This window comes from Pleuronectes platessa, chromosome 11 (genome assembly GCF_947347685.1).
Source record: "Pleuronectes platessa chromosome 11, fPlePla1.1, whole genome shotgun sequence".
Taxonomy (NCBI): domain Eukaryota; kingdom Metazoa; phylum Chordata; class Actinopteri; order Pleuronectiformes; family Pleuronectidae; genus Pleuronectes; species Pleuronectes platessa.
The window spans coordinates 5740863-5767307 of NC_070636.1; the positions used below are offsets into that span (position 1 = coordinate 5740863).

The 26445-nt window shown below is 46.7% G+C and overlaps 2 protein-coding genes across 2 annotated transcripts in view; both read right to left on the reverse strand.

The window, feature by feature from the left end:
* The window catches only part of LOC128451028 (uncharacterized), a 9262-nt gene extending 3326 nt beyond the window's left edge, over positions 1 to 5936 (reverse strand). Inside the window, exons 1-5 of the mRNA XM_053434801.1 lie at positions 5837 to 5936; positions 5266 to 5451; positions 3499 to 3628; positions 890 to 1708; positions 737 to 810 (exon numbers count right to left, since the gene is read on the reverse strand). Of these exons, the coding sequence (XP_053290776.1) occupies positions 737 to 810; positions 890 to 1708; positions 3499 to 3628; positions 5266 to 5451; positions 5837 to 5917 (1290 nt within the window). The 5' untranslated portion in view covers positions 5918 to 5936. The remainder of the gene's footprint in view (positions 1 to 736; positions 811 to 889; positions 1709 to 3498; positions 3629 to 5265; positions 5452 to 5836) is intronic.
* An 8973-nt stretch (positions 5937 to 14909) lies between these two features.
* Positions 14910 to 26445, reverse strand: part of grin3ba (glutamate receptor, ionotropic, N-methyl-D-aspartate 3Ba) — a 74331-nt gene continuing 62795 nt past the window's right edge. Inside the window, exons 9-12 of the mRNA XM_053435401.1 lie at positions 20988 to 21139; positions 19586 to 19750; positions 18432 to 18499; positions 14910 to 17963 (exon numbers count right to left, since the gene is read on the reverse strand). Of these exons, the coding sequence (XP_053291376.1) occupies positions 16991 to 17963; positions 18432 to 18499; positions 19586 to 19750; positions 20988 to 21139 (1358 nt within the window). The 3' untranslated portion in view covers positions 14910 to 16990. The remainder of the gene's footprint in view (positions 17964 to 18431; positions 18500 to 19585; positions 19751 to 20987; positions 21140 to 26445) is intronic.

Genomic DNA, 26445 nt, shown 5'->3' on the forward strand with positions numbered 1-26445 from the left:
TCCCCACTCCCTCCTCCAGTCAGACTCATTATTAAAATCACTATGAGTTTCTTGTAAAAACATGACTTCAATTTTTTTCATTTTCATAGTTTCATAAATACAGGTTCTTTTCTTTTGATCTCTTGCACCGTTCACGTTTAAAACCCCAACTTTAAAAACATCCATGTTGTTTAAAATGTTAGAAACAAAAACAGAAAACAATAAATTAATTAATACAACCATTGCTGTCCTTTCCATCACTGCTCAGTTGTCTCTTTGCTCTGAGCACAAGTTTTTTTATTCTAAAAACTTCCTGGTCTGTGAGGCCAGACTCCTCCCTCTGACTCATGTGGAGTCTGGCCGAGGAAATAAAAAGACCGAGATCTGGGAAGTGCTCCTCAAGTTTGAGTTGTTGATTTTTTGTTTGGTGTAAAAACGATTTAAATTTATCTACAGTAAGGATTTTCTTTTTTTGGCTGCTGTTAAAAGGCGGAAAGTCGCTGCTGTCAGACACACCCTCACACTCACTCACATCACTGTCCACTTGTACTTTATTGCTCCTTGCTTCATTTAAAACTGTCCTGGTTGACCTCCTGCGTTTTACTGTTTGTTTAGCTTTTACTGTTTCTTCCTCCATCTCCTCCTCCTCCACCTGTTCACTCCACACCATCCTGCCCTCAACTGCTTCTCCTCCTTTTCTTTGACTGTCCCCTCCATCCTTCTCAACGCTTTTTTCTCCACCTGTCTCCTCCTCCACCTGTTTGTTACCTGCACCATCCTCTTCTTCCCCTTTACCTCCCACCTCCTTTTTCTCTACTTCGCCCACAACACCTTCACCCACAACACCTTCACCCACAACACCCTCACCCACCACATCCCCCCCGACACCCGGTGTATTAACTAAACTCACCCCTTGTGTTGGCTCGGTCACAGCCGCGCCTCTCCGTGGAGATGTCGGCGGAGAAACCCGTGGAGCTGCTATCGGCCGCTCGGACACGGGGGTCGGCCCCGTGGCGGCCGGCTCCCCGGGGGGGCCGACCGGCACCGCGGCGCGATCCACCGGCACCCCGGGGGGGCCGGCCGGCACCGCAGCGTGCTCTACCGACCCCCCCAGGGGGGCCGGTCGGCCCGGCGGGCGCAGCCCGCCGGGCAAAGGGGGTCCGTCGCTCCGGTACCGGAGGAGCAGCGGGGGCCCCAGCGCTCGCAGCCGCACCAGGACCGGGCGGAGGCGGGTCACTCTGCTTCGGACAGGCTCTCACCGTGTGTCCCTCCTCGCCGCACCCGAAGCACTTCATCACCGATGAAGTGGCGAAAATCACGTAGTCGTAATCATCTACTTTAACATGGAAGCGGAGGTTGAGCTCCTCGTTCCGGTTGTTAAGTATCATATACAACTGTCTGCGGTGGGACACTACGTGTTTCAGTAACGGAGACTTACATCCAGACAACAACTTCCTTATGGGGGACGCTACCTTCCCATGTCTGGACAGCTCTCTACTGAGAAACTCATCGGTGATGAACGGAGGGACATTGGACAGGACCACCTTGGTAGCGGGTTGAGACAAAGGCAGTACCTGTACAAAACAGCCGTTCACGGTGATACCTGTCTCGACCACAGAGTTCACCTTCTCCACGCGGTCCAGGAACACGACCACGGCGCTGTTCATCCGAGCGGCCGACACCACGCAGCTGTGACCGACCTTCTCCCCCACAGCGAGCCCGATGCTCTCTACACTGCAGGGGAAACTCACACATACCCTAACCCCGTGTTTGCGTGTAAGTGATTTAAAATTACAGCCGACCATGGCCGCTGCCACGACACCAGCAAGACGCTGGTGAAGTGAAAAACACCCACACCACCAAACGCCCAAACCACCAGAAAATAAACTACTGTGACTCTAATGTGATATGTGATTGAAAAAAATATAACATTAACTACAAACAAATAGAAAGTGAGAAACGAAAATCGCACTCGCTCCGACACTCGCTCACGCACCACACTCCCAGCATGCACCGAGAGAGAGAGAGAGAGAGAGAGACAGGGAGAGAGAGAGAGAGAGAGAGAGAGAGAGACAGGGAGAGAGGGAGAGAGGCAGAGAGAGGGAGACAGATTGAGAGAGGGAGAGAGGGAGAGAGGGAGAGAGGCAGAGAGAGAGAGACAGATTGAGAGAGGGAGAGAGGGAGAGAGGGAGTGAGGGAGAGAGAGGGAGAGAGAGAGAGAGAGAGAGAGAGAGGGAGATAGGGAGACAGATTGAGAGAGGGAGATAGGGAGACAGATTGAGAGAGGGAGAGATGGAGAGAGGGGTTGAGGGAGAGAGATAGAGAGACAGGGAGAGAGGGAGAGAGGGAGACAGATTGAGAGAGGGAGAAAGGGAGAGAGGGAGAGAGGGAGACAGATTGAGAGAGGGAGATAGGGAGGGAAATAGGGAGAGAGGGAGAGAGGGAGAGAGGGAGACAGATTGAGAGAGGGAGAGAGGGAGAGAGGGAGACAGATTGAGAGAGGGAGAGAGGGAGTGAGGGAGAGAGGGAGACAGATTGAGAGAGGGAGATAGGGAGAGAGGGAGAGAGGGAGAGAGGGAGACAGATTGAGAGAGGGAGAGAGGGAGAGAGGGAGACAGATGCAGAGAGAGGGAGAGATGGTAAACACACTGAAAGCCCCCGGTGGTTTCCTCAGATCAAGCTGCTCGTCTGAGTGAACACCGGCAGTCAACCCGAAGTGACACCAGGAGCCGCGACTTGGTTCCATTATGAAGTTTCAGTGAAATCTGGCAAGGTGAATTAATTACCTTCTTTTCACTTCAAAGCTCAAAGTCTGCCTCGGGGTATTTTCCCGTGAAGAATTATATATCGTGCTCGTTTTAAGTCACCCTTCATTTAATACATGTAATTAGCTTATTTCCCCACTTTAAAGAGGATCAAAGTTTGGGGGCACAGCCGGTGAAGGGGAATCATTTGTCTGAGCGTAAAAACCGATTTGCATTTTAAAAACAGGTTTTCATTAGTTAAAACAAAAATATACCATAAGAAAATATCTTTTCCACCATCTTACATTGACGCTGTAATCCCAGTAGCACCATGCATAATTCATTTTAGTTGTTTGGACACTGATCACATCCCTGGAGGGGTTTGCGCTTATTTTATACTGTCATCGTGTAATGACGTCATTTATAACAAATTATGATAAATGGTTGCTTTATCTAAACAATGTAAAAACAATACACTACTTCCTGCTAAGGACATGAAATGGAAAAACATTAAAAACTAAAATATACTTGATAAAAACACATTTTCAATTTGCCTATGAACTTAAACACAGTGTTTTTGATAGTGTGATATTTAAATGCAGTTTCAGACGGTTACTTATCACCAACCAAATAAGGGTCAATGGAGAAATAAAGCAAAATGAGTCCCTTCTGCATCCACCACCAACCCTGTGCCCTGTTCGATGCTGTAGATCCGACTGTGACAGTGACCCCCCCCCCCCCCCCCCCCCCAACAAAAAAGAAAAGTTGCACATACCGACAAAGCGCACAGTCCTGCGTAGGAAGGAGTTGAAGCTGCAGCCTCCAGCGTTGATGCTGCTCTCTGACTTGGGACAAGTTTTCAGCTTGGATTGCATACAGTACATCAGTCCCTCCCCCATCATGATCTATAGAAGGAGGAGGAGAGAGAGAGAGAGAGAGAGAGAGAGAGAGAGAGAAACAGAGTGGGAATGAGCCCAGTGTCTGAAATGCTGCCACCTGAAAATGCAGAAGAGGAAAATATAAAAGAAGAACAAAGAAACTGAAATAGAAAGTGGACGGAGAGGAGAAGGGGGGGGGGGAAAGTGCTCTGTCAGATTTCTACTTCTGTGACGCTGATCTACAGCGAGAGAGAAACTGGGCGAGAGAATGCAGGCGCGGCTGCTATCGAATAGTGATCACTTCCAATCAGGGTGATAGATGAGTGTTGGAGAGGTCTGCTGCTTTCCATGCTGCTGATGGATGAGTGTGTGTGTATTGACTGTGGGGGGGGGGGGGGGGACCGTGGTGTGTTCCATGGTGTGTATTGGAATGTCCAGGTGTGTATTTATCAATGTGTCCATCGATTCCCCGCCTTTCTCGAGGGGAGATTGAATTTGCTTTGTGAGGGTCCTGGATGCTGTGTAACGTTTTTGTGTGTGATCTGTGTGTGTGTGTGTGTGTTTCCATGTGACGTAGAACTCATAAACCTCGACAGCACCCCCGAATAAAACCCAGAACCACATGAGCCCCGCTGATCCTCTGTTGTACGATTTTATCCGACTCTCCAAAATGAGAAGATGTTGTTCCCGTTAAATAATTTCTGCATGAAGGACGGATCAAGCGCTGCTCAGTGACAAATCCAGGGGGAGTTATTACTCAGCAAGCTTTATAGGCTTTGTGCAGCTCCGTGTTCTGTTGGTTCTGTCTGAAATGTCTGTGTAATTTCCAGCAGTGGCATTTGTTCAAGTGGGAACGTTGGGGACTCGGTGGTGACTCACTAGAGCCGAAAATCCTAGAGACTAGTCAAAATGAAATTACATTTCTCAGGAGTGGATGAGACCAAAACAGAGGAATCATAAGAGCAGATATTACGCTTCACATTCATTAGGTATCGAGAAATGTGAGTCAAAATGAAAATGAATATTCTGCTAAAATAGGTAAATAACAACAAATTGTTTTGCCAGAATAACCTTTAAAACTAACAATTAAAGGATGTTGTGTGTATTTGTGGAATTATTAAACTCGATGAACAATCTCTTTACCAGGGATGATGATTTAAGTTTCTGTTCTTGCTTTTGGAAGATTTCTCTACATGCTGGAATTTGTGTATAATGCATTTATTTTCTTTGGCTAAGTAGAAGGTGACTGGTTATTTGTGTCTTTGCAACAGTGAAAGTTAACAAATTACATTACATTATATGTCATTTGGCTGATGCTTTTGTCCAAAGCGACTTACAATAAGTAAGCTCAACATTTATGAGGGGTTCAGTATCTTGCCAAGGGCACTTCGGCATGCAGATGGGGAAGAGTGGGGATTTAACCAGCAACCTCTTGTTGGAGAACGACCACTCTACCCCCTAGGCCACACCGCCCAAATGACAGTCTGTTGTACCTTTATAGACATTATCTGTCTAATCTGCAGATTTATGAGAGCCATGATTTTGTCTGAGTCTTAATAACAAGGACAAATTGGTCTATGGAACCAACACTGGAACTATCCCAGTGCACGTGACTCCCTTCAGTATGAAACCCAACAACCCTTCAGGACGAGTGACGGACTCACGGAGGCCGCGGGACCAGCGAAGGCCAAACTCAGCAGCATCAGCAGCGGGATGAGCTCGTCCCCGGTCTCCATGTAGGGCATGGACAGGTCGCGGTCATGGCAGCGGAAGCCCACCATCGCCGGAGACAACACATCTGTCAGCTCCAGGAAGTACAAGGACACCAAGGAGGACAGCACGATGGGAAGCTACACACACACACAGACACACACACACACACAGAGAGAGACACATCAAGGACATTTGAGACCAGCATTGATATTTGCTTGGAAAGGAGTGAGTCACCCACTGCTTTATCTCATCTCTTATCACAATAACTAATACACACACCCTCAAATATACACTCACACACACAGAAAGTGATGACACCATAATATTTCCTGAAGACAACAAACTGCTTTTAGTAGAGGTCAACACAACCAGATACAATCAACACAAAACTCTGCTGTTCAGAGTCTATAAAACGAGTAATTTATCTGGCGAGTCAGTTAATGTAGTGAATCAATATATATACTTAGAGTATATCTATATATATAAAAAGGTGACTCATCAATAAATCCAATGGACACATACCTCTACAAAATAAAAGCACGGCAGCAGCGTCATGCTGTCTTTCGGCGGCCTCTTCTTGGCTTTGTTTTTCGGAGACGTCATCTTGGGGTGGGACCAGTCGCAGCCTGTTGGGACGACAGATTGCAGAGACAAGCCAGTGAGGACACTTTCTGCACTTTCATGGGTTTCCAGAAGGCATTAAAAAAAAAAAAGTGTGTGGAAACTTCTGCCAGGCCTGGATGCGTTTGAAAGAGACGGGTTCAGAAAGTTTTCAAAGGCTGCCGCTGAAGGCTGAAAGGTATTTTTTGAATACTGCGCATATTAAAATGAATTCGTTTGACTAATGAGACCTTGCGTTAAAGTGAATTATGAGCAATTTCATTTGAAGTGTTGCTCGGTAATGAAGTGTTTTATTAGTTGATCCATAACCACACATACACAGACACACACCGGCGATGATTGGACCCATAATTCTGCACATGAACATTTAATAACCCTGATTTCCTCCTGTGCAAATACACACGCACACAAGGTGATTAAAGGTTATTATAGGTACTGTGTTGAAAAGAGAGGGATGGTGAAATCTCCAAAAACACACACACACACACACAGACACACACAGGGAGACGTCTCCTGTCATCACTGACCTGCAGGCGATCAGAAGGCCTGAGGAGAGAAGGAGCCAAGGGCCCAGATGGAAAACTAAACAGAGTTAAATATTCACCGCTCCCCATCTCTGCCTGTCCTCCTATCGCTGGATCTCTGTCTTCCACCCGTCTCACTCCTCTCCCGCTCTCTCCCAATCTCACACTCTCTACCTCTTCATGTCCCATTTTACTCATCATCCCTTTCCCCATGCATCGCTCCATCTTCCCTCCATCTATCTATCTACCCTCACTTCTCGTGTAGGATTCTATTCTTCCCTCCTTCGGCGAATCTCCAACTCGGGTGTGTATTGGTTTTCTGTTGTCGGGTCAATATCGACTTTAATGCAAACTGCAGAAGCATGCGGTTCTGCTGGAGAGCCTCGGGGCTGTCTGTGTCTGAAACATGGCAGTGAAACCTGCTCCACCTCGAGTCCCAGTCTCAACTCAAATTATTTACAGGATTTAGAATTGGTTACGCTGGAGAGCTCTTGGTCCCCGTGACTGTCTTCTATTTGCAACTTCCCTCTATCTTTGGCACCCGATTGGCCACAATAAAGCAGATTGAATGTGAGACACAAAATCTGCTTATCTGAAGCTTCAATACCCCAAAAATATTATCCATATAGAAAGTAATTGGCAGAAAGCCGTCGAGCTGCATTTAGCCTTTTCCGACTCTGTCATTTTTCAATTCTCTCCACTTCGGTCTCTCTGCTTTACTGTGTTTTTTTTTTACTCCATTTTTATTTAGCTTTACTTATTTCTCCATCTCACTGCAGGCCTCTTCCTGACACCTCTCTTTATCTTCACTACAAATCCCTGTCTCTGCTTTTCCTACCTTACCCCACCTTCCTTCCTTCCTTCCTTCCTTTCCCCCCTTCTCCATCCCCATCCTCCCTTCTGTCTCCGTCTCTCAGCGTCTCCCAGATAAGAGGCCCTGACCCCGAGGCACCGGGTATCAAAGACGTCCACAGTGTAATTTCCATGACTTGTGGAAATGGAGAGGAGAGGACCAGCGACAAGATAAGTGTAGATCAAAGACACAACCAAGAAGAACGATAGAGCGAACGGAAAAGTGGAAAAGTGAGGCTCATGCGTGTTTGTGTGTGTGTGTGTGTGTGAATGTGTGTGAATGTGTGGTGGGTTGGGGGTGGGGCTGGGGGCAGCAGTGGTGGTAGAGGATACTGGGATGGATGGATGCCAGTGTGGCTGAAAGCAGCTTAGGAAGATGATGGGTCCTGGGTCTCACTCTCCCAGCTGCTTGTTCTCAATGACCCACTCCAGTCAGCATTTAAACCTCACCCCAACACACACAAACACACACACACACACACAAACACACACAATGAGCCTCTTGAAGGAAGAAAGAAAGGGGCTTGTTTATCTATTGCACCAGCATTTATCCTCTGGGCCACGTCGTGTATATGTGTGTGTGTGTTTGTGTGTATGTGTGTGTGTGTTTGTGTGTGTGCGTCCGCCGAGCTGTCGTCTGCTTGAGATTTCAACCCTCAAGAGTGTTTATGCACGTGTGTGTGTAGTCTGAGCAGTTTGTTTGTCTCATCTGTGTGTGCATGTGTGATGTGGGTTGTATCGCCTGCGGAGGACAGAATCCATCTGTCAGTCTGAGAGACGGTGAGGGAGACACAAGAGTCAGTGACCACCAGGAGTCAGAGACAAGGACTAATAGAGACGTACCATAGACGTGTAGTTTTTACTGAATGTCACAGAACTATTTATTGTGTTGGACATACAGACAAACTTGTGCACAGTATGAGGCCGGATTTATCAATTAATCAGCCAAATATGACCCAGTTTCAGTTGCTGTAAATGTGAGTATTTGCTGCTTTTCTGTTTTGGTATGTGATGGAAAAGTTGATATCTTGGGATTGATCTACTTTTCTCATCTTTTTATATTTAAGTAGCATCTATAAATGAAAATTTATTGATTAGGAATTATTTGAAAATGTAAAACATTGTTAGAAGCTATCATGTTTTAACCTAAGGGTTCATATTTGTATTATGCTTGTTCTTTTGGACATGACATTTGGAACACAGCATGTCATGGTGCCATTCAAGGAAGTGTGTCTAAGATAAAGACATTAACCTTCGTATTGGTGAGAATTATGGTTTTCTACATTTGAAAAACATCAAAAAAACAATACATTAAATGGGGAAATCATCAGATGAGTGGTTGAAGCATGTTTGAACTTTAAGGGTTAAACATTTTTACGAAAAAAGCCAAATCTCTTTCTGGGCTAATTACATTTCAAGAGCCTGTGTCTTAAAGTGCTATTCTAGCTAAGTTGAAGGAAATCAATTGCCAACACATTTTCCTAAAAGATTGATTCCACTAATGTTTGCCTCCGCACCAACAAAATGTATAGTTTAGTATAGAATGAGATAGGCTATTGTGCTATGTGCTGACACAAAGCAGGACCCATGTTGTTTCCCAAGAGGCCACTGACCAAGCATCAGAATCCAAAACAGATCTTTTTTTAAAGACCCCTGGTTCACAAATGTTAACTTGAATATGAATTCCCGAGCAGAACATAAAATCTAAATGTGCAGATGATCCATTCGTCAACTCATAAATCCAGGAAGAAAGTTACCGGCTGATGCAAAAGCCACATACACACACACACACACACAGACACACACACACACACACACACACACACACGCTGCAAGGCCCCGAGCAGCCTCAGAGACAGAAAGGAACATATGTGGAGGAGGGTTAACACACACCTCCCATTATGGAGCTGAAAACCCTTGAAATTGATAATGTGCTTTAACTGCTGTTTGCTCAGGACCCTGATCCATCCCACAGACACAGCCCACGTTTCCAACCAGTCTCCCCAGCATCGCTGTGTTTCCGTCCCCAGCACAAACCATTGAGTGCGTATATGAGATCATCAATTATGGAAAGCGTGAAGACCATGTGCTGATTTCTCACAGCTCCAGGAGAGCAGTGCGCTGCTGCTGCCGGGGATGGGGAGGGTTGCATGCGGGGAGGGAGGGCACCCAACCACCGGCCGAGCCTCCGTGAGCACTCACCTCTGTCCCGGGGGCTCCGTGAATTCACCGAGTCCCGTCGCCCCCTTCCCCCCCGGCGTGGTCGTGCGTGCTGCTCCAGTTTTGCGGTGCACCGTCCACCCCCCCAAAACGTTTAGCTTTTTTTGGTGTTTGGTTTTAATCCATCTCCGGCGCGTCCCCTGGTAAAGTCACCCCGACAAATCCAAAAAGATCGCACCCCGTTATGTGAGGGATGCGCTGCGGTGTGAGGGTATTTCTGGGATCAGTGAGGAAAGGGATGCTGGGGAGGGATGAGGGAGGAAGTGGGGAGACCCACAGAGGAGGTGCAGGGATGGAGAGAGCAGGAGAGAGGAGGTTGCTGATGGTGGCAATGTGCGGGGTCCTCTCCTTCCTATTCCCAGGCTTTTTGGAGGAAGTGAAATTCACCTGCTGTCCAGCCGGTTCCTCCTGTTTTATCTGGCACCTGCGGGTTCTCCTGTCTCCTCCAGAACATGGAACCAGGATCAGACGAAATTCTTTAAAGAAAAAAGGAGAAGAAGAAGCAGCAGCTTATTTCCTATGCAAGGCTTTCCGTCACACGGTTTTCGGGTACGCAGTCAGCTCCTCGGCGCGCGCACACACACACAAAGGCGCACGGAAGGGGTGTGTGGAGGAGGGGGTTAACAGGGGGAGGAGAGAGAGAGTGTGTGTCCGCCTGTGGTTGGGGGAGGAGACAGTCTGCTCCGTACCTCTCCCCTTTTGCTTTCCCCTGCTGCTGAATCCCTCTTTCGGGGGCAGCGCTGAGAAGCAGCCGAGACAAAGGGGCAGGGGTGGGGGGGTTCGTGCGTATTGGTGCTGTGGAGTTAAAAATCGGCCCTGGTGCGCATGTGTGCGTAAAAGCGAGGGGGCGGATTCGGAGATAAGATCTCATCTATAAGCATGAGCCAATTTCCAGTGTAATTATAATATCGGGCTCAGATCAGGCTCCTGTAAACACCAGCAGATCGGTTTGTTTGAGCATCTGATCCGGGGGATGGAGCAGGGAGATGTCCCCCCCCCAGTCTTTGTTTACTCCATAAGGGTGTGGCAGGCGTCCGTGCACGGCGATGCCTCTGGATCCACGCCCTGGTGCTGGGGCTCGAACACATGCACGTGTTATTGTAGCGGTCCTTACACGCACTGACTCATGACACTGCGACAATTAGCATCAAGAGAGAGAGAGTGTGTGTGTGTGTGTGTGTGTGTGTGTGAGTGTGGACGCGGTTGCACATGTGCGCGCCCCTGTGGTGTTGCTGGAGATGTTCTCGGTCAGAGATCCATATCTTCTGCTCCCACGGTTATCAATTCTTAATGGAGTTTAGATCTGGACTTAAACAGCCAGTTAACAGCCATTGATGCTGAGAGAGAGAGAGGGAGAGATGCGTTCAGGGACACGCTCATCCTCCATGTTCAGATCTGTGTGCTTTGGTTTTACAAGGTTCAAAGAAGCAGGACTTGGTTGTACACTCTCCTGTCAGGGTTCCCTCTCCTTGGAAAAGCCTCCCTGAGGAGCTCTGTCAACTCCTTATCCTATTTTTCTTTGAGAAGTGTCCTTTCTCCTAGTTCTGGTCTTATACCCACAAAGCAAATCTGGCCCAGACATGGCCCACATCCCACACACCATATGGAATGATGGCACCTGGCTGCTGTTTGCCGGATCTGGGACTGAAGTAAACTATAGCAACACCGCACATCAACCAAAGGCTCCCTGAATTAGTTCGTTTTTTCCATATGGGCCATATTCACCATTGGCCTCATGGGTCACTTGAGGCTCAGATCCAGATTTAACCTTAAATCAAAAAGGCCCTAATTTGAGGTGACCCACATCTGTATGCTACCTGGATACCAACTATTTCATTTGTTATCTTGATTTCACTCTTTTCTCATCTGTAGTACTTTATTCATTTCTGTATTTGTGCTCTAATTATGTGTGATCTCCAACTCTTCATCTTTAACTTCATCTTTAACAGATTGTTACTGTGTTGGGAAAGATCCTATACAAGTGAAGTTATTCTTATTCAGATATTTGCAAACAGGAGCACCCCCCCCACACACACCTTCCTCACCACCCAGCCCCACGGTGGTTCTCAGCCTCGGTCATTTGGCTCTGTGTTGTTGCTCAGTGCTGGATGAATGAAGGAGGAGAGAGGGGGTGGGGGGTGGGGGGGGGGGGGGGGGGGGTGCTCCTCATTTAGTGTTGATCCCGTCTGCGGTTGCCAGGGAATTTCTCTGGTTCTCATGGGGTACTCCCTCGTCTCAGACTCCCTCCCCCCCCCTGCGGCCCTCCTGCTCCCCTCCTCGCTCCTGCCAGCAGCCCCCACCATGACAACATCACACACAGACACACACACACACACACACACACACACACACACACACAGAGAGAGAGCCACCCAGCCAATAATACCCAAGGGTTGGTCACAGCTGGCAGGAGCTAATAAACTCATCATTCACAGTGCTCGCCTCCTATTTACCTACGAGACAAAGGGAGGGAGAGACGACGTGGAGGTGGAGGTGGCTGAACGCTCCTTTGTGCCTCCCACAGACCCACACTCACCCTCCACTGGTGAGACTGGTCACCACCGTCCTCATACACCTGCGAGCTGCAGAAATCACCAATTCTCTGACTCGGAGTTGAGCTGTGCTAGCTGCAGCCCCACTGGATGGTAATTGTTAGCCAGGGGCGATGCACATTGGGGATTCTTAAGTTTGATTAAAATCCTTCTCGACTGCCGTTCACACATGTGACCCAATTACTTCGTCTCCAGCTAAGAGGCCCACTGCTTCCATGCAGTTACACACACACGTCTGCGTGTGCACATGCCAGACACCCACACAGGCGTGTTTGCACGGCTAACGCAGGGGTTGGAACACACATTCCCTACAAGCAGTGCACGTATGAGCACATGCATCACACATGTTCATTTAGATATCGACAGATTCGACCCTCGGTGTATGAGAGGACGCACACTTCTGAGAACGGATTGATTTTTGCCCACAGGGCTCTGAAGACACCTGACAAAAGAGCCCATCGTTTGTTTTATCACAACGAGGAGGATCCGGCCACGTGCGAGTGCAGAGACTGATCATTGATCGTCTTTATGGCCGTGAGATTATCCTCATTTTATACAGTCTGGTCGATGCAGCGGCACTAAATCATCAGAACGCTGCTGCAGCTCTCCACCACACCCACGACTCGTCCTCTGTGGCATCACGTCTCAAACCCCCCCCCCCCACCCCCCCCTCCGCAAAGGGTCAGGTTCCGTACGAGCTCTCAGCTTCCAGTGCTCGATAGTAGACGGTATTTTAAAAGAGTATTAATGTTACTGTAATAACGTGGCCGAGAAAACATTCCCCCCCCCGCTAATGTGAAATCCAAGACCCTCAAATCAATATGGACTAAACGTGTAACTGTGATTTACTCTGCTATGTTATCTAGGGCACCTCTTCATGGGGGGACTGGAGTGTGACTGACGGGGTGAATGTACATGGGTGGGCCCTCGCACACGCACACACACACACACAGACACACACACACAGACGTTCACACACGTACACACTACATGACTTGCATCCAAAGTTGTAGATTCTCCTCAGTAAAATGTCCATGATGTGAAGTCGTTCCCTTTCAGCAGCTGTCTTCTGCACACGCAGGTTCAAGTGCCTCTCTGTGGCTGAAAGCAGTAATTACACGACGACTTGAACGCCCCATTATACACTCGGGTGGAGTGCAGCTTAAACCAACTCCTCGAGTGGCTGACATTTCTTAGAAAAGTCACTTGGGTCGTTCACAGCTCGAGGTGTCGTGCCACCATCTTCCACTTAATTTCTGACCCGAGGGACGTTTTACACCCACACTGCTCTCTCCACTTGGCTCCCTGTCCCCTACAGAGTATTACACAAGTGTCAAAGAAGTCTAGTTTGTATTTTATACTATTATACAAATGGTATTTTTATTCAGTTGGATTCAGTTTCTATTCTTATTCTATTCCCTGTTTCCCCTTGTGCTGCTTTTTCTTCTGCTGCTGTGTCAAACTGAATCTGACCCGTGGGGATCAATATAGGAGCTTCTGATCTCATCAAACCTTTAAAAAATACAAAAAAATAATGTGAATGATTGAACAGTAAGATTAAAAATAATCATCCACAATTCCAACACAGATGAACTGGCTTGGCGCTCCATGGCAACACAGTGGGTGTTGCAGTAGGTGTGGATTTACTCATTCAACACAAACACACGGATGCACTTAGGTTTGCAGGATGGATTTCACTTCGCAGCAATGTTTGATGGCACTGTCCAGTTTTGTAAGAGCAGGAGTGAGAATGATCAATATGAAGCAGTGATATCAACACAGACATGAATGAAGTGTCTCCTGCACTTGGGTTAGGGTTAGGGTTAGGGCTTGATAAAAACAGTCACGTAAAAGCCCCCAAAACACAAGTTAAAAGCTCTAGTGACAGAAATAGTCAGTTTCCTTCTAAATGCATCTCAACCTGCCCCTGTGATGATCTGATAAACAGAGCAGCAGCTCATTCTCACACTTTTATAAAGGCGAGTTAACGTCATTAACAAGTAGCAGGTGGGAGGAGGTGTGTTTTTTTGAAGAGGGACAAATATATCCTTAAATCCATGCTGCATAATTCTGCATAAATTCAAGCATCAGGGCAATAAAATATAGAGATTTAACTTCACGAGAATGCGGAAACATTTGTGTCACACCAATATTACTTTAATCCTTTCTTATGCAAATCCTGCAGCAAATCAATGACAGAGGAGCTTCAGTGTTTCTGTTATTAACTGATCGGATCTGTGAACTATTGCATATTGAAACAATTGAGATTTATGTCTCATGTAACATGAGGACCTGCTACGACTGTCGCTTGTTGTCAATCAAAGCGCAGCAGGTCCACAAGCTTGAGTTGATCCCGATGCTCTGTTTCTCAGACATGGTCGACCCTCTGTCTGTTTGTTCAAGATGCTTGATCATTTTTTTAAAACTTAATCTTCTCAAAATAACTTTTACAATGTCAGTTTGGGCGCTTTACTGTTTCCACGCTTGTTTCTGTCATTAAAAAAACGTCCTGAAAAACTTTGATTGAAACGTCATCTGTAAAAAGAAACATTTAAAACAACTTTTGATTTCATTACCACGTATGCAGGCAATGAAATGAGTGGATTCATGTCTATGGGGCTCAGACTGATAATATAAATTAATTAAAGTTACCTTTCTTTTCCCTCTGTGCTTTCAGATAACAAGATTCCACTCAAAAGGAGATAATGCAAGTAAATAAGTATATAAATGTTTATTTCAAAACATGAGAATGATCATTTAAGATAAAATTTCAATAATATGCTGATACATTTTTTTTCTCTATAAGGGGTAAATTTTAAAATTATTTCTTTAAATATCCAGTACCACAAGTTCTTTCTCAATAAATTTCTAAAATATCTTCTTTTCTTTTTTTTGTTCTTTCTCGTAGACACCATGGCATGTGAACACGATCACGTCACACCACAGCAAAGTTTGAAACGTTGAAATAGACATCAGTAAGTGTTTTAGTGTCAGTGATGAGCGTGTCTGTAGCTCAGACCATGTTTGAAGCATCGTTAATCCAGCAGGTGAGATTTCCATCAATGGAGCAGGAGTGACGTCAGAACCCAGGTCCGTTTAAAGCTGCAGGAGAACAGCAGGAACAAAGAGCAGCTTCCTCGTTTCCACAAAAAAGTCAAGTTGCTTAAACTTATTTTATTGTCGCTGGATCCAGAAACACTTGCAGCGTCCATATCCGCGGGAAGCAGGGATGCAGCTCCCCCTGGTGGTTGGACAGAGTAACTGAGTCGGAGTGCAGCCTCCACTCTGCCAAGTGTAAACAATGAAAAAGGTGTCCATCTACTTTAATGATTCATAATTACAGGAAAAGAAAAAACGAATCAGAGACCTCACCCAGAAATGCACGGAGCTAGAAAACTGTAATAGTTTGATTTGTTTGATTTCATGCACGTTACGGGCGCTGAGTGGAAAATAATGTTGCCAGAGCTGCATGAGGTGTTTGAAATTAAATCCTGATTGATGCCACTTCTTTTGTCGACCGGCCGGAGCCACGACACATAAACACAACTTTTTTAAATTCGGAAATAGATAAAAAAAGTTCCTCTTTCCCCACAGACACTGCAGCAGCTTGAATAACGGAAACACGTTTAAATACTGACCCACACGTACACAACAATCACCCTCGGCGCTGCAGCCAGTGATGGGCACATTAAAAATTAATATAACCAGTAATGAGGACGGGGATGGTTTAGTCGCGATTCCCCTCAAAGACGACCTACACTGGAAAGTTTTGGCCTCACAGGAGACGGAACAAAAGTTGAAAAGTGAAGCGGTAGATGCGGAGATACCCCGGACCCCTTTGTCTGATGCAGGGGTCAAAGGCCAAATACGACGGATCTTACATTTCCCAGTGGCGCTCTTTTCATTAGATTCTCCCTAACCCTCCACAACCCCTGTTTTAATGCCTTTCCTTTTTTTTTGTGTAAAGTTGTGCAGCCTCCAAAACCCTTTCACTGTCATCTAAAACTTAAAAGTTTCTTTCCGAGCCACAGAGACCGTTTTCAGACTGAGTAAAACCAATCATGACGTGTATTTGGGTAAAACCAAAAAATAAATCTGAAGCCTCCTGTCAAACCTGCCCCCGAGTCCCTTTTCTCATGTGGAACCCATCAAATCACAGGGACATTACCATCTCAAAGCACTGGTTTGGCAGCAGCTCAGTTTGCAAGACATCCTTTTTTCAATTTTCGCCATGTTTCAGAAAAAGAGACGGATGGGATGGACTTATGGAGACGTGGACAAAACGTGTATTTTGGGCCTTGTACTCACAATGGGACGAAGGTTACGAGGTATTAACACACAAAAGGCTTTTTGGGGAGGGGGGGGGGGGCATCATGGAGCAGATTGCTTCAGGACAGAGTCGCTCTCCCCTCACTTTTCTTTTATCATTCACATTTTTGGGAATATTACCACATCTCTCTCTTTTTTTTGTTGCATATTTAACTTTATCTCCCGCCGCTGACAAGTGGATGTTTCCGGTGCATTTCTCAAATTTGGCAAACTTGAATCCCTCTGTGCTCTTGGCCCTGGACGTCGTCTTGCTTTTCACTTAACAAAATTAAACGTATTATTTATGATTTCATGGATGATGCAGACATTTTTTTTTTTTTAAATCAGCTCTTAAATTGCAGTTAAAGTTGGTTTTAGTCGTCGTTTGAACTGAGAATGGAAATAACTCTTGTGGAAAAATTATTAGGTGACAGTAAGTAATGGTGTCAGTTAACATATATCGTAATTCTTCAGCAAGCACCCCCCCCCAGTGGCGTTGGGTGACTTATTGAAAGTTTTCAGCCAGCATCCCCTCAGACGCCATCTTCCCGCGGTTATGCATCTGCACTGGTCCCTGTTGTAATCTCCTACTGGGACAATCAAGTTCCACTGCTCACACCGGATTGGTTGGCTTTTGTCCTCTCCAAAGTGTTCATAGTGCGTGATAGGTTAGCCTTCTGCCTGTCCAGGCTGGAGGTGTTCCGTGATTGGACAGCTACGTTCCCAGCACCTGACTGGTTGACTCGACTTCGCTCCAAACTGGTGGAGCTGCGTGACTGGACGGTCCTTTCCCCCGTCAAAGTGTTGACGGAGCGCAACTGGTTGGGTCTCCCTCTTTCCAAACTGTTGACTGTGTTCAATTGGCTGCTCCTCCCGTGCTCCAGGGTCCCGGGCCCCGCTGATTGGTTGGCCCTTCCTGTTTGATTATTCAGGGTCTGCAGTTGGCTGGTCCTGTCTCTCTCAGGGAGTTTGGACTGAGTGCTGCTACTTCTGTCCGTGTTAATAGTTTGTGTCCTCTGTCTGTCCTTCTCCCTCTCCAGACTGGTGTCCCTGCGCACCAGTCCGCTCCTCTCCCGATCCAGGCTGGTCTGGATCTCTGCTCTCCGGGCCAGAGCCTCCCTCAGCTGGGTGCGGAATATCTCGATCTTCCCCTGCAGCTCCTGGAGCTCCCCCTCCCACAGGCTGGTCTGACCGGGCCTGCCGCCCAGGGGCGTGAGAACCAGGCCTGTGGACGCCAGTGCTGAGACGGGGCCCCCGTTGATGTGGAGGCTAATCTGTGGCGGGGAGCCAAACCCCCCGAGGTGGCCCAGCCCGAACCCTCCGAGGCCGAGGCCGGGGCGGCCGACCATCCCGGGCCTGCCGCGCACCGAGGCCGTGTGCGTGCGCAGGCGGTAGCTGTGCAGGGTCTCCAGGTCGAAGTGCACACGCTTCTCCTTCGGCTCGTGGGATGGCGAGGAGTTGGTGGTGTCCCCGGCTGTGGTGGAGGCGGGGAGGGATGTGGGGGGAGATGGGGGAGGAGGCTGATGGAGTTTCCGGTGAAGGGTGCAGTTCTCTGAGATGCATGAGGACGGGCTGGTGAAAGAGGAAGATCACAAGCATCTGTAAGCAATATGCAAAAACTGTTAAATGTATATTCTATATATATAAATATGAGGAGATTATGTATTGGTCTGTTTGTTGATTATTTGCCGAGGCAGCGCTGCCTGAGTGACAGTCTAGTTACCATTTGAGACTTTATCAAGTGCAGCGTGAGGCAAACTATCTGATTTAATCACGTTAATGTCACTTGCATAACTTTTACTACATGCAATTCTGCTTTAGATCAGCAATAAAGCTGCCAGTGCCTCCATCTTAAAAAGTAATGTTGTTTATCAAGTCGTAAAAGTGAAATAAAATCTGCAAGTGTGTTAAGTCTGATTCCACCTGTTGAACATTTAGATCTGGAGGCCTGGGAGATGCACCTGTAGTTGTCACAGGTAAATAAGCAACATTGATGTATTCAACTCTATATTCTAATATTAAGTCAATCATTTTCTTTACTTTTGGTCGTGGCCGGTCAGCTCCTTCCCGACATCCTCGTACGTGGTGTGGAGGGCTCGGTGGATCTTCTGCAAGTGGAGAAGGAAGAGAGAGAATAAAAAAACAACATAAGCAATCTCCAGATTAATAAACGAGCTAAATGACAAATTGTAATCACTTCGCTATCCCCGAGATAAACCAGCGAAGACGATGAATCTGAATTTCTGAGAGCCGTTACTCTGCAGAACATCTGCGACAGCTATTCCTCACAGATCCGGCTGTCGTGCTCCTTTGAATAATTTAATCTAACGATTGAAATTCAACAAGAGACGCCGTTCCGCTCAGACTTTCGAGGAGGTTAAAGTATCGGTGGCTTAAACCCTTTTTGATTCAGCTACCCGGGTGCTTAGGTTAAGAGAACATCTTAAAACCAAGTTATTAGGGATCTCTAAGCTTTTGTCTTTTGCTGCAGATAGGATTCATCTGGGCGGACTAACTCAGATGTCCTTCTCCTCAGACAGCTGGTTTTGTGATGAATGCTGGAGGCGGCCTATAGGAGTGTTTTTGCCCTTTTTAGAATGATACAGAAAACAAATGTGAGCAGTCTTCATGTTCACGGGGCTCGTTCCATTTTTCCACTCTCAAATAATGCCTCTGGCGCCTCAGTTGGTAAAGGCTGGAGTTTCATAATAAAAGCAAAATATGACCTTTAAATTCTCATTTTGTGAATCCTCTGGTGTCGGCTGTCCTAAACGATCCAATTCTCTCACAGGATAATTCAAGTTCTTCATTATCGTTAATCGTTGAGTGTGTAAAAATGTATTTAAACTCAATTACTACTTGAAAACAAAATATGATTCAGTCTCAGGGAAGATATTAGTCTCAATCAGGACTGTTATGATTTCCCTACAGTAGAGGGCGTAAGTCAACTGCAAGAAAAGAGCCAACTACAGGGGGTGAGGACGTCTCACCAACAGCAGCATGCTGAGTGCAAACACACACACACACACACACATACACACACACACACTACAAGAGTTACAGCTCACTTCACAATATTCCCAGGTCTGTGTTTGCAAGCATGAGATCCTTTGCAACTGTGGAAGAGAAAGAGTGTGTTTGTGAGTGTGTGTACATCAGCACACACACACACACACAGCATGTGTTGTACTCACCTGGCTTGTGTGCAGCCAGTACATCAGTGTGTTTGTGCGGCGGAGGCGAGGGATGACCAGGTGATAGAAGGTGTGCTCGCCGGCCAACGTCAGCAGGGCTCCGACCACCCCAATACACAGCAACACAAACAGGCCTGAGAAGTGCTGGATCCCCATCTGAAGAGTCTGAGGGGTGACACACACACACACACACACACACACACAGAGACACACACAGCGAGGTGGGAGAGTGACACAGATTAATAAAGACTTCCACTGACAGAGGAAAATGCTGAGATTGATGAGTCGTATCTACACAATCACCATTTAAGGCTCTTTTTGTGATTATGGAATTGATATTCGGATTGTGTAAGCTCACAATAATGGGATTTTTTTTTCTTTCTTACAGGAGCAAGGGCAACAGTGTTGAAAGACATGTTTGAGAAGAAAGGGACGTGGAGAGGTAAAGCAGGGGAGAGAGAGAGAGAGAGAGAGAGAGAGAGGGAGTGGGCAGAAAGAGATGAAGTGAAGGGGGGGGGGGGGGGGGGGGGGGGTAATAGAGAAACTGTTCAATGGAAAGAAACAGCAGCCAGTAAGAGGCTGATAAAAATAGCTGATGGTTAATTGAAGAGCAGTTTGCTCCCATTTGGTTTTGCACACGTCCTCTCTCCCACAAACCTCTATCTCATGCGAGGCTGTGCCGGGCCCGGAGGAGGCGGCCGAGCTTTTCCACCGCTCTCTAATCGTGTTTCCTCCATCCGGCTCATTTCGGCACTGCCTCCGATGGCAATTAGCCCCATGCTGACTGGACAAATTCATCAGCGACAACACTGACCTCCTTTTGCTCCCAATCCAGAGGGCTCCTAATGCCCACATTGTTGGGAGTGAGCCCACTCTTAAAGACTTCAAATGGGATGGACGGCTAATGACTGTCTGATGCAGGGAGAAGTTAAGGTTTTTTTCATTTCATTTGGAGAAACTTAGGGCCTGAGCGGCTGCAGCGTGTTGCTGTACGATTCCACTTTGAAGTGGGATTTAAAAAGAGGATGGCCGCGGGGATTTGTTTAGTTTGTTCACAAACAAGCGATATAGATACGGCGTGCTCTGTCTGGAGATAGCACTTCTTTTGAAAAGAGCAAAATGAAAAGCGAGAGCCCTCTGTTGTGGCCCACAGGAGACACAAATAAGTATCGACAACCAGACGCTACGTGTCTCTAAAGTCTGGCAAAGGTCAGTGAAAGGGTTTAAGTTTATGTGATTGCATGTTTTTGACTGTCTGCCTGGCAGCCAATCCCGACTGCGTCCCGGGAGCAAACTCATTTATAGGAGCACAAAGGCAGGGGGGGGGGGGGGGGGGGGGGGGGGGGGCTTTTTGCTTTTTACACACACAGTACACGAACGCCCTCTCCAACCGATGACTTACCTCGGTGACGGCAAAGACTCTCTTCCCGCAGGGCACGACCTTATACCATTTGTCATGCAGCATGTCCATGAATCCCTCAGACTTGTAGCGACTCACAAACTCCGACACATTCCGGGTCAGAGGGGAGCCCTGGGGCAGGCCGATGCCGTAGCCTGAAAGACAAGACGCATACAGATGTAAATGGCCGAGCTGTAGGTAAAGAGGTGAGAGCACAAGCCGTGTCTGAGGAGCAGAAAGTGTCCAAGGCAGGAGAAATCGTAATTTGCCGGAAGCAGTTCAGCAAAGGGCAGATACCTTCTGGAAGAAAAGCAGATTCATGGCTTTGCAGGCTTCATTTTGAAATCGGCATCAACCAGGTTTTCTGCAAAGTCTGATGCAGATACTCTGCAGATACACTGTGTCCCAGGCTTCTTCCTGGTAGAGGTATAGTAGGGAAACAAAGCACAGCTGGTGGACGTGTCCCTTGTGGTATGGATCATAGACTCCTGTGGATCAGATTCTGGCTTTAGGTATAAGAAGTCTGTTCCTCCCTCTAGGATCGAGGGATGTAAACACTAGTGGCAGCTGTGGATTATGGGGAAGATGTTGTCAACCTGAGGAAATGGAAAATGGCGTGCTACTCTATCACATACCCTTCAGTTTTTAAAGGTTCAGTCTTGCCCATGGACTTTGACAGAGCGGCAGATTGAACCATCAACTCCCTGAATAGCCGAGGACCTGCTGTCCCTCCAGAGATAACATCTTTTTCCCTTCGGAGCCTTGCGAGGGATCCTAAGCTTCGACTAACGCTTGGAAACACGGACTCGCTAACTGTTCTGTCTGGAGCGCACATCGGTACATTCTCACCAACCATCTGTCACCATCGGGGGCCATTTTTCCTGCCTAACATCAAGCTGCCTGATGCCGGCTCAAGGGCGAGCTGGCGAGGGATCAAGTCTGACTCCCCCCCCCCCCCCCTCTCTCGGCTCCCCTTCAGCGGATGGGCTGCGAATATGCTCATATTTTACCTGACTGTGCTCCTAACAGGCAGTTACATTTCATTTAGTTGCAGTCTCATGGCTGTGCTCGGGCTGGTGGTGATTTGTTATCCTGTCCGTAAATCACCCATGTAAAACCCCTTGAAGGGGGGGGTGGGGGTTCAGATTCTGCTCTGAGGAAACTCGTAACTCAAGATTTAAATGTAGAAATGTCAGAAGTGATGCTTTCTCTAAATGTCACGAGGCCATGAAGATATGTCTTTCCCTTTTTCTCACCTGTACATCACACCCGTCTTCCCCCCTGTCACCTCCAGTCAATGTTACTGGCTTCTTCTTTTTCTTTCTTTTTAAAAATCTTAGTACTCGATAATTCTCATTTTGTTAGACGTCATTCTTTGTCAGCGTTTTTCAGACAGGTTCCCATGAAGCTCGCCTGAGGAACTTTAAGAGGTACATGACACTTCCCACTACTTTCCCTTTTATCCCGTTTTCTACAGGGGGGGTTTATGACACATACCTTGAAGAAGAAGAAACCGTTTCCAGCTATACAATCTCTTTGGTCGCCACACTTCAAGAATTCATAAAAAAAAAACAAAAAAAACCCACACGGCATAAAAAATAATTGGATTTCCTACCGGTCCCCTGCCCTGACCTCCCCAGCGGAGCCGTCAGTGGTGAAACACTTATCGTAGTCAGATCCTCGGCCCCTCGCTCACTTCACGCTCATCCCCTCCGGATACAGAGCCGGTTTCACAGCGAGGCCAAACAAAGTTCACTTTCCCTTCATCTGCATGGGAACTGGATAACATGCTGACGTCTCAGCTCCTGTGTGGATCCTGTTCTGGTGTTGTCAGTTTTCTCCCTTGTACAGAGTGCACTCTTTAGCTGTGCAGCTGTTTGTTGTGTGTGGCTATCGAAGCAGCTTTTTCCCCGGGTGTATTTGGAGCTATATTTTGTTTTCACAGCCGTGACCGTGAAGAAAGAAATCATAATGAAAAGAGAATTGCACTCAGCGGAGCGCAGACGTCCGCCAAGGCCCAACAGTCCCCTTACATTCAAATCAAGCTGCAGCAAATCTCACACACTCACGGATGTCAAGTATAACAGGGCTTGATTTTTTTTCTTATTACCATCAAGGTCCATGATTTATTATTTGGGAGAACAGAGAGAATGTGGAAAATCTTGCAGCGTTAAAGAGAGTGAAAGAGAAATCCTGGATCCGCCCCCTGATCCGGATCCACACACCCAACATTTTATGGGTTTCCTCCCTGATCAATACCTCATCCTACCACCAGGTTTCATGGAAATCTGTTCATACCAATGAATGAACAAGTGGACAGGGGTGAAAACATAACCTCCTTAGCTGAGGTGATAACTAGAATGGCAGTAGAGCACATACAGTACGTCTGCCAAGGCCCAACCATTGCCTTAATGTTAGCTGCACCAAATTTAACACACTCATTGATATCAATTCACCAAATCTACCCAAAGATAAATGGTTTTGTATTTATATAGCTCTTTTCTAGTCTTGATGACCACTCAAAGCTCTTTACAGTACAGTTCTACATTCACCCATTCACACACACACATTCACACAGTGCATCTATTCGCAGCACTTTGTTATTCTATGGGGGGGGCCATTCAGGTTCAGCATCTTGCCCATGGACACTTCAGCATGCAGATGGGTCAGACTGGGGATCGAACTGCCGACCTTCAGGTTGGAGGACGACCACTCTACCCCTTAGCCACAGCCACCCATCAAGATCCATGAATGATTCCCCCCGGAATCCGGTGAAAACGTCAAAACAAAGTTAAAAGTTAAAGAAAGTGATTAAAATACATCTCTAGATGCGGATCAACAGCTAAACTGACCATGTCCTGTTTTTCAACCAATTTTTTTATTTTGCATAATCCTGTTGACAAACAAACACTGAGGTGGAGTTGATTTAAAAAAAAAAAACAGTAGTTGATCAGCTCAGTTTAAACGTGTGCAGTTACAAGCGTAGTTTGGCAGAGCAGCAAAGTAATGACGCTCCTTGCCTTTACGCGAGAGCTCTAACTTTTAAAGAGGAAAACACAACATTTGTTCCACTACATGCAACTAACAGCTGCAGGTGTTGGTTATACTGCAGAGTGATATCGTTTACATGCAAAACATACAAGATGCTCATGAAACGCTCCGGGAAACACTGGAGGTACAAAACTCGTCAGGTGCAGACACAGATTTAACAGCTTCAAAAAAATTAAAAACAAACATTTTTTAATTAAGCTGAAGGCTGTAATCCAAATCATTATTATCACACATTAAATATTCATCTGTGGAAAAGTTTTATCGTCACTTGACCGCTGTTGCCTCGGATTTACTTGTGCAAAGTAAAACAGCAGCAGTCTGTGGAGTAATGAGACCAGACACCGCAGTAAAACACGCTATAGTTACGGCAATAAAATTATAGAACTATAATATTTTTAATTAAGAAACAGATTTAAGGACTTTTCTTCCCCCCCCCCAACCACCCGCTGTTTATTGCTCTAATTTCAGTAGCGACACATTCATCTGTCTTTTTGCAGAAGATGAAGAGAGGAACGCTGCTGAGCATCGGCCTGGACTTTGATAAGTGCATCTGTGTTTTTGCGTTAGAGTCCAAATCCCTGTCTGCAGGTCCGTCGGTGAAGCTAATGTGCCCCTGGGCTCCGAGTCAAAGGACCCTCACGGGAGATATACTGCAATACAACACCACCTGGGGTTGTTGTTTCATTTCATCTGTACTGCAATCAGATACGCAGCCAGCATTTGTTTGTACGTGTGTGATTGTCTCACACCTGGCAGCTCTTCCTGTGTGTGTTGTGTGTCTGTGTGTGTAGTGTGTGTGTGTGTGTGTGTGTGTGTGTGTGTGTGTGTGTGTATGTGTTGGCCGTCAAGGTGTGCGAGCCCCGATGGCGTGCATGGACGTAATCGGAGAACGGAGTAACTGTCACACTCTGCTTCCCACATAAGGAAGACCATCTGAATTTACCTCCCGCCCTGCGTCCCCCTTCCTCATTTCCTCCCGCTCCCCTCCATCATCTCCATCATCTCTCTCATCTTCCTCCTCCCACCCCCCTCCCCTGACCCCGGTCATTTCTTTCCCACCACCACCACCACCGCCCGCCGCTGCTGCTAGTCTCTCCCTCAGTTAGTCTGCTGCTTATCTCTGTCATCCCATCACTTTTGTTCAATTTCTGCTTCACTTCATTCTGCTCTCTATCTCTTGGCTGCTCTCCCGAGTCCATTTCTTTTTGTCCCTGTGCGTCTGCTGTCTTCTTTCTTGTTTGGTTTTTTCCCCTCTCCGGCACACAGGCAGCATTTCTCTGTCATCAGCCGTCTCCATCCGGCTTTTTCTTGAGAGCACTCAGTCAAATACCGAAACACAAGTGGGCAGCCACTTGCCATTTGTTTTATTTTCCCCAGACATCCCCATATTCCATCACACGCCTCGAGTCCCCGAAGCTGTCAGTCAAATCCCCCCCCCCCCCCCTCCACACCGACTGAGTCAGACACACCCGTGCACTTCAAGTCACAAAACACCCGACAGACAAGAGGTTCATAAAACAACGTGCTTCCTTATTCTATAAACACAAATCCCAACTGCTTCAATGTCTCATGACTTTCAAATTAGAGTTTTAAGAATTAAGCAGCATTCGCTCTTTCCCTTTGATTTCTATCAATGAAGAATGAGTTTCCTATTCGTAGCTTTCTACTGCTGAAAATATGAAACACATAATTATTTTGTTGACTAGATGATTTGCTGCAATTTGCTGCAATTTAGTGCTGTGAAAAGTGCTATAAATCAACGGGATACACGATTGTTTGCAACTAAATATATTTTAATTGACAAGTCTGATTATTTTTTGGTAAATGGTTTGATTTTAATAATGTCAAACTGGCAAAAGGTGTATTATCCCATTTTTACATGAAAGAATTTAAATTATTCATCAGTCATCATCAAATGTGTTGCTGATGTCTTTTAATAAAGAAAAAGTTTCAGGGACACATAATTAGTATGACTTGTCAGTACAGCCTTTAAGAAGAGGCGTGTTTTTTCAAATGGTGCAATTTTGCATTGGATTTAAATACACACACACACCACACACACACACACACACACACAGACACACAAAGCACAAAGAGAGAAAGGCTTCACTCCCTGCCAGACGTGAGCCGCCTGACAGACAACCGTCTCACTCCCAGCAACAAAATCTAAATCCTGTGCCAGCGAGGCTTCATTTTGATCTTCAGACACGCTCTGTCCCACTTGACTGAGCTTGTGTAGAGTACCTATGCACACACACACACACACACACACACACACAGACAGACACACACAAACAAGTAAACAGTGAGTGGCTGCATATTCAGCGGCAATATTATTAATGGGGTGTGTCTAGGCTGTCGTAAACATCTCCCAGCAGCACTCAGAGGAAACAGACACACAGCGACACCC